The sequence below is a fragment of the Gossypium hirsutum genome, chromosome A08 (genome assembly GCF_007990345.1).
Source record: "Gossypium hirsutum isolate 1008001.06 chromosome A08, Gossypium_hirsutum_v2.1, whole genome shotgun sequence".
NCBI classification, from domain to species: domain Eukaryota; kingdom Viridiplantae; phylum Streptophyta; class Magnoliopsida; order Malvales; family Malvaceae; genus Gossypium; species Gossypium hirsutum.
This window is the reverse complement of record NC_053431.1, coordinates 5,205,391-5,213,735: the sequence shown is the minus strand read 5'-3', so window position 1 is coordinate 5,213,735 and position 8,345 is coordinate 5,205,391. Positions and strand designations below refer to the sequence as shown.

Below are 8,345 nucleotides of genomic sequence, written 5' to 3'. Positions count from 1 at the left end.
ATTTGAATTTTAATAGTTTAACTTTTTTTTAATAATTTTATTATAAGTTCTGATTATATCTATTTTTTTGATATAATACTTAAAATTATTCATAATTCTTCTTCTGAGGGCAATAATATACTTTAACATACTCCATCTACACTACCTGTACAAAAAATTTATGTTATTTCCTTAACAATTCAATCTCCCTTAATGGGTGTGCAACATTTGCGCACATACAGTAAGAATTTTGTTGCGTGGAATATGAGCTACCCATAAGTCAATAACATGTTTCAAACGAGCCTTCGTGGCTCACACCCCAACACTTTGAAACCAAAACTCACCGCCATTTCTTTGATGCCATCACATCACTATTGTAGAAACAATAAAATGACTTGTACATTTTTATCTTTTATTTAATAATTACTATAATTTAATTTTATTGGCTAACTGGTGATAATATATGTAGCTATAGTTTAAGTTCTTCTATTATACATTCCATACAGATTCGAACTGTGCTATTTTTATCCTCATTTTTAATATTATATAAAAATTCTTCTAAGTTATCTTTAAGAATTAATTCATTCATTATACTAATTCAATTGAAGGCTTACTTCAAGTTTTTTCCCTCTCATAATACGTGATTCATCCTTTTCATGTCTTCTAGGACCTCCATCTCTTTTCTTCATTTCCTCCTCCTCCTCCTTTATCCTTTGCTTCTTTATATTCATTTGCCAATCTTTTGCTTTTCTAGAACTTGCATCTGACTCTTCATTTTTGTCTTTTTCTATTTCTTCTTCATTAGCCTAAATGAATTAACCATTGTTGCCCACCTTTTTCTTTGAGAGTGAAAATTAAATTATAAACCTTATAACTTCTTTATTTTTTTTAAAGGATTAAACCTAGCCCCTGATATGTTTACTTTGGGACATTAGTGTCTTAGTCATGCTAGTCCATTGTTTGATTTCTCCTTTTATTTTTTGCAAGTTCCAATGCGTTGAGTGTTGAATATCCATACAACACTAATAAGATAATTTTTTCAAATAAGTTTTTCATAAATAAATCATAATTTTTTCGAATCGATTCTTCATAGATTAATCATATAAAAACTTAACTAGAATTTAAAATTATGTGTGGAATGGATGCAATGTGACCAATAAATCCCAATAGACTACAATAACAAAGCAAATCGAGAGATTTCAGTCAGAATTCCGCGTTTAAGAGCGTCGATAGAAAGAACCAACAGGCTTTTTTTCCCGACGATTGCAAGCGTCGCTAAAAGTTTTTGGGTTTTGAAAACATCGCTTATGCTTAAGTAAGGAAGCAACAATGCAAAACCAAAACCAACCAAAACCTTTCCTTTGTCAAAGCATCAACAGACAAAATAACAGATAATCAATTAAAATACAGAAAAAGAAAGAAATTTTCTATTAAGTAGTATTTATATATTAACATTGATAGAGATAAATCGATGGTAGTAACTAAAGGGTAAGCCTAAGATCTAATCCTTCTTCCTCTTCTTCATGTTTTCCTTTTTCTTCTTTATTGTTAATTGTAGATGGCCTCCGAAACTCAATCTCGTCGGCAAAATCTGCCCATTCAAAAGTTGGAACCCAACTTGTTTGCTTACTATCGACCCTCCTCATCTTTTCATCCCTTTGTCTTAGCTCATTTTTTCTCCTATTAACAGCTTCATGGAAATTCCTTATTAGGGCAAAGAACTGCTCCATCTTCTCATCTTCTTGCTCCTCATCTTCACCATTGCAGACATGAACTCTCTTCTTGCTTGCCATCTGAAACTGAATAAAGGGCAAGTTTTTGTTTGTGTTTTCTTTTGTGCTTACCAAATACCATATATAAGGTGAATGGGTCCGGGGGATCTAGAAAAATGAAACCCACGGAACGGCGGATTCTATGGGACGTATAAAAGGTAAAAAAACGCAGAAATAACGCGTGGACTGAAAATTGAGCACTGGTTGACAATGAGTGTGAGTGGGGGGATGGTGTTGTTGATGGCATGCCAAACGTAAAACGTTGAAGGAATGTTGACGTAACTCAGATGACGCAACTATATGACCCTGGGTTAAACAAAGTGGTGCTGTGCTGAGGGGCCAGCCTGACTTTTGTTTCAAGCTTGCATTTTTCGTGCTACCGACATATTGATGGCGGATTCGAAATTTGTAATGATTTTGACCACTGAGCTCGTATGTTCTTTGTTCCCACTTTCTTTTTATATTCTCTTGGCACTTTCGTGCTGCCGCCATGGAAGCTTAGATTAAAATGCCCTGTCCTTTTCAGTTTCAAAAGGTATTTTACTAAGGGTTAAAATGTGATGTTAGTCCTTGTACTTGCATAGAATTTAAGATTTGGTTACCGCATTATAAGTGTTATTTATATAAAAATTTATCAATCATATGCCATCATATGATGATAATCAGTAAAAGTATTCTGTATATCTCATCTACTAAAAAATAAATGGGCAAATTAGTCATTACATATTAGATCAAAGAGCAAATTAATTTTTCTATTAAAAAATTTATTCATTTCAACTATTAAAAACTAGCTTCTGTATGTTAGCATAAGATACACATGGCACGCCATCTATAAATATTTGGTTATTCCATCATCTGCATAAGTTTTTAACAATAGAAATAGATTAAATTTTTAACAGAAAGAACCAGTTTGCTCTTTAATCTAATATGTATGGATTAATTTTTTCTTTTTTTGATCAAAAAGGGTAAAATGCAATATGACTCCTCGTACAAATACTTCTATGGTACTTTTACCAATGATGACCTAATCAAAATTTCAAATTGGCAAATTTTAACAAAAAAATACTTACGATTCTAATGTCTAGACTGAAATTTTAGAATTTAAAAACAGAAGAAGAAAGGAAAACTAAATTTTTAAATAGAGGGACTAAATCTTAAATTTTGTGGAAGTAAAGGAATTATCAGTATATTACCAATTTACCTTTGTATCCACTTAAAAGGCCTTTCTATGGTGTGGCTAGCTGTTTTGGAGCCCATAAGTTTGGAGACAAACCTTGAAAGGATCTGATGGGACACAAAGGCTAGGTTAAAACTCTTGAAAAATTGTGTCTCCTAGATGCTACCCTTCAAGAGTAGTATATGCATATATAATAATCTACTTACACTATTTTTTAAAGATAATATTCTAACAATGTATTGATATAACTATAGTTGTTATGTATGTAAATTTTCAAATTAATATGATATTTTTATCACATTGATTTAAAATTACGTATATATCCATTTATACTAATGTAATTCTTTTGTATATTTTTATAGGATCAATATTTTAACAAGTCAACAATTAAATGTACCGATATAATTATAGTTGTTATGTATGTAAAATTTTGAACTAATCTGCCTATTGATATTCATCATATTGATTTAAAGTATTGTATATATTAATATTTATTGCACAACTGAAAATTTTATATACATAAAATAAATGGTTAAAAAATTTTAATTTGCGTGACGTGCATGACCTTATATAAATAGAATATAAAATATGACGGCTAAATCGTTAAAATTTAATTATATAAAAATATGCAAAAATGTATAAAATTATCAAAGCTACCTTACATTACATCCCATTTGTTTTCCCCCAAATTAAATAAAATCTAAACCCTTCATTTAGCTAAGTTTGGATTGAGATAAATTTTTTAGTTAAATAGTTTTTCTTTTTATTTAAAGGAAAATAAAGGTAAATAAAGGTAGAGTATTTCTTGATTTTCCTTCATATTTACTTCAATGAGGCCGTAAAATAACATTTTTTGTTTAATGGAATGCTAATGGGGTGGCTCATCGCTTAGTGTGGGTGGCCTTATCTTTCGCGTCCTATCATGAGTTTGAGTCTACCTTACACCATTTCTTACTGCCAATGTTATTGCTTCTTTTGTTGAGGGTGGGGTGCATAGGGTGCATAGGATCGAGTGTTTGGGGTAAGCTTATTGATTTGAGATTAGATGTGTTTCCCCTCTTTCCTCTTGTACTTTTTCTTACACTCGATTTCTTTTATAATATTTAATTCTAGAGACAAAATCAAATTATTTTGGGGGTTAGAATTGAGTTATATATTTTTATGAGAGTTAAAATGTAATTTCATCATTACATTAAGCTCATATCTTAATGATTTTTAAAGTGTTAAATTAAAATTTTATTATTTTTTAAGGTCAACATTTACTAATTTATAATTTTATAAAATATAAAGGGTTCAGTATGATATTTTTCCATTTGAGAGGTTGAAAAACAGAAGGGGTTAACGCATACATCAAATGATCCAAGACCAATTCCTTGATCCAATAGCTCATTCCTAATGGACTAATAACAACTTTTTATTTGGAGGCATTGGCATGTACAAGGCCTTCCTTCATGTTGGGGAAACCCAAGTGCAAGTGTTTAAGTACCTAAAAACATGTTAAAAAAGAGGGTTTGACTGATGGTGATGCATTAATTAATTAATGCCATGATGCTCGTGTTTCTAGAATTTCTTTTTGTCTCATCATTAAAATAGTTGAAGGTGGTGTGTTTGGGGACTGTCTCAAGTAAAAATGTGAAGTGGGTGAGCCACCCTCAACAATTCCAACCAACACGGTTAATTTTCCTCCAATTATGGTGTTAGGCATGTTTGGTGACAACCTTAGAATGTCTGGTTTCTTGTTTCATTAAAGTTTTTCATTGTATGTATATAAGTGTCCTTTATTAGTGAGGCCCGGCTAATCGATTGGGGCCGCAAAAGATGGCAACGGAGGGAGTGATCACTGCGGTTTATAAAGTGAATCTCCATTGCCGGCAATGCGCATGCGATATTAAAAAGCCTCTCATGAGGACTCAAGGTAGCCTATGCTATCCTATTTTCATTGATGATGATGAATTAATGGTGGTGAATAATAGTTGTGATACGAAATGCAAATGCAGGGGTTCATGGTGTAGAACTTGATGTTGGGAAAGGTGAAATTAAGGTTAAAGGAGTGATTGATGTCATAAAAACCCACAAGATGATTGAAAAAGTGAGCAAGAAAAAGGTTGAGATTTTGTCGCCTCAGATTAAGATCACTGACAAGGACAAAGCTGCTGCTACACCCATCGAACCCAAGGAAACCAAAAAGGTAATTTACTCTCTCTCTCACCACGTTAAATTCTATTATTACTTCGGGTGATTTATGATTTTTTTTAAAAATTTTGAGAATCTACGTGTTTTTTTTAATTTACCCATACATGTTATTTTTGGAAAGAGAAAATAAAAATGCGTCTTATAGATCACATTTTTTATTGAATGGGGATGAAAACGCACATTATAAGATGCTTTTTCAGGAAAACAAAATGAAAATGTATCCTATAAGATGCGTTTTCAAACCAACGGTAACTTTTCACTGATGTTGTATTAAAAAAGTGCCCTGTAGGACACGTTTTCCTTTCTCTATCCAAATTTGACATATTTCGGTAAATTAAACAAAAACAGCATAGATTCTCAAATTAAAAAAAAATCAGCATATTTTGGTAAATCGACTTAAATTAATGGCTAAACTTCGGTTACAACTTAAATTTCAAAAATTGAAAAGTGAAAGGACTAAATTAACCAAATTAAAGTACATAAGCTAAAATTGACAACTTGCGCATAGTATAAGGACTAATAATAAAATTTGACTCATGTACGTATATGCATATAAAAGCACAAATTTAAAAAAACTTTTTTGTACCGATAAGAATACGCTTTATTTTTTAACATATTACTAGATTGACATTTAAAATAATATAATATTTAATTTAGAATTATTATTAATTAAAAAATTAGTGTAAAATAGAATTTGTAATAATTATATATTTAAAATTAATTATAATTTAATTAACAAATATTATTTAAAAAAGTTTAGTTAGAATAATTATAGTTAAAGTAAAATTGGCGTATCATTTAAAAAAGTTTCTTTTAAACAAACTTTTTATTTTGTATTTTTTTACTTGACATTATTTTTTTGCTAAATATTAATTATATATTATTTACAAATTAATATAGTCAATTCATTGACTATTAAGTATTAAGAAAATAAAAATAAAAATTGAAATTACAATATATCAAATTTTATTGTTTGTACAAATATACTAATGATAGAAATTTTTTATGAATTATAAAAAATTTCTGGTTTTGCTCTGTGTTAGATCAAGTACAAAATGGTCCTTTTACGTTAAAATTTTATCTATTTTTACTGTTAAAAATTAACGTTATTGATAGAATAACCAAACGATTACATGTGGTTAATCTAATATATATGAACTAATTTATTTTTTATTTTAATAGAGGGATAAAATACAATATTATTCTTTATATAAGCATCTTTATAGTGCTTTTGCCCTATCACAAACCATTAAATTAATTTCTAAATATTTTACACTGTATTTACGAGCGGCAGCCAATTTTACGCACGACAACGATGAAAGTTCATCTACATTGTGACAAGTGTGAGCAGGATCTACGCAACAAGTTATTGAAGCATAAAGGTATGGATGTATTTACTAAATTCGGTATCACAAGTCTCTTCATAAGTTTACTTTTACGATGAATGCAGGTATTTATAGTGTTAAGAGTGATATGAAAGCACAAACCCTAACAGTAGAAGGAATAATGGAATCAGAAAAATTGTTATCATACATTAAAAAGAAAGTGCATAAACATGCAGAGATGATAAGCTCAAAAACAATGGAGGCTAAGGAAGAAAAGAAGGAGATTGTAAAAGTTGAACCCAAAAAGGAAGAAAAGAAGGAGATTGTAAAAGTTGAAGCCAAAAAGGAAGAAGTGAAAGTAGTGGGTGAATCCAGTGAAAACAAGATTGTGAAGAGTACAGATGCCAATGCTCCATATTTTGTTCATTATGTCTATGCTCCCCAGTTGTTTAGTGATGAAAATCCCAACGCTTGTACTATCATATGAACAATAGTAAATTCAATTAAAGCCTTGCAGTGGATAAACCCTTGCATAATATGTAGAAAGAATAATGCAAATGCTAGTAGTTTCATCATTAACATATGAATATATTAATTTATTTAATTCATGCAATAATGATCAGATTAAGGTTATTTTGAATGGACGGTGCATTCCAGTGTAGTGTGTTTAGTTCTCTTTTTATCTCATGCTATAATATTTATTCTCATCGCTGAATAATTAATCTCATCACCACCGCTATTTTTACTCTAACCAGAGGTAGATGCACTGCCCATCTAAAGAGGCCTTAAGTTTCATTTGAATTGAAGTTGTTTAAAGGAGAGATGTTTTGTTGAGTGTTATTTTCTTTTCCTCCCCTCTTTAAATTAGAAGAAAATATCTTGAATTAGAAATATGGTTATTATGATTTGTTAATTAGCCATCCTTGTATATGATAATATGTGTTATTGCCTTAAATTATTTTATGGTCCCTTCCCATCATATCATTCATGGTCCCTTCTTAATTATTTAATAAGATTTCAATAATTTTTTTCATGTCATTGACACATAATTTTGGTAATTTTTTTTTACCTTAAACCCCGAATCCAAAATCCTAATCCTCGAATCCTGAACCCAAACATTAAACCTTGAAACCCGAACCCCGAACCTGGAACCTTGAGTTTAGGGTTCAAGGAATTTAAGATTTAAGATTTAGGTTCGAATTTGAGGTTCAAGTTTTAATGTTTAAGATTATAGGTTTGGGGTTTTGGTTCGAGATTGGTTAAAAAACTAAAATTATGTGTTAATATCATGAAGAAAATTATTGAAATGTCATTAAATTATTGGAAGGGACCATGGATGATGTGGTGGGAAGTATCAATAAAATAATTTCTTAACTCTATTTAATAAATATGTTAAAATATTTTAATTTCTAAAAAGAAGAGATTAAAATAATAACGATATGGTCCATATCTAAATAAGAAATAAAAAAGGTAAATTAGTTTAAAGTATATATTTATGTTTTTTTTAATTTTTTAAAAAATTATTAAATCATTCGCTGATAAGTCATATAAAATAAAATAGTGACACATTAGTAATGAAAGATTGAGGGTCAATTTGTTTCAAATAAAAGAGTAGGGACCAAATTGAGAATAGCTATAAAGATTGATGGTTAAATTTGTTATGTTGCTTTATATATAAAACACCAAAATCAGCCTTTGACAACACAATTTTAACAGAGGGACTATTTGGATCTAACATTCAGAGACCAATTTATCCATTTTCCTGTAGAAGAACAAAATGCAATCCAAGTTATAGTTAAAGGATTGCTATGGTACTTTTACTATAATTATTTTAAGAATTTTAAAATTAAAGTATTGAAATAAAATTATTTTTAGAATATAAAAAATTAAAGGGTAAAT

General features: G+C 29.7%; 2 protein-coding genes across 3 annotated transcripts; one reads left to right on the top strand and one right to left on the bottom strand.

Annotated features, from left to right (window-relative positions):
- Positions 1-1,460: 1,460 nt before the first annotated feature.
- Positions 1,461-1,772, bottom strand: LOC107886624 (protein NIM1-INTERACTING 1). The gene has a single exon (XM_016810681.1). The coding sequence runs from the start codon at positions 1,770-1,772 to the stop codon at positions 1,461-1,463; it is 312 nt and encodes a 103-aa protein (XP_016666170.1).
- A 2,939-nt stretch (positions 1,773-4,711) lies between these two features.
- Positions 4,712-7,086, top strand: LOC107949474 (heavy metal-associated isoprenylated plant protein 4). 2 transcript variants are annotated; one of them, XM_016884131.2, is made up of 4 exons: positions 4,712-4,843; positions 4,926-5,116; positions 6,416-6,503; positions 6,683-7,086. In XM_016884131.2, exons 1-4 carry the CDS (start codon positions 4,747-4,749, stop codon positions 6,931-6,933), a joined length of 627 nt encoding a protein of 208 aa, XP_016739620.1. In that variant the 5' UTR covers positions 4,712-4,746; the 3' UTR covers positions 6,934-7,086. The 2 variants fall into 2 exon arrangements, with proteins under 2 accessions (XP_016739620.1, XP_016739618.1); XM_016884129.2 differs by having other exon boundaries at positions 6,572-7,086.
- The last annotated feature ends 1,259 nt before the right edge of the window (positions 7,087-8,345 follow it).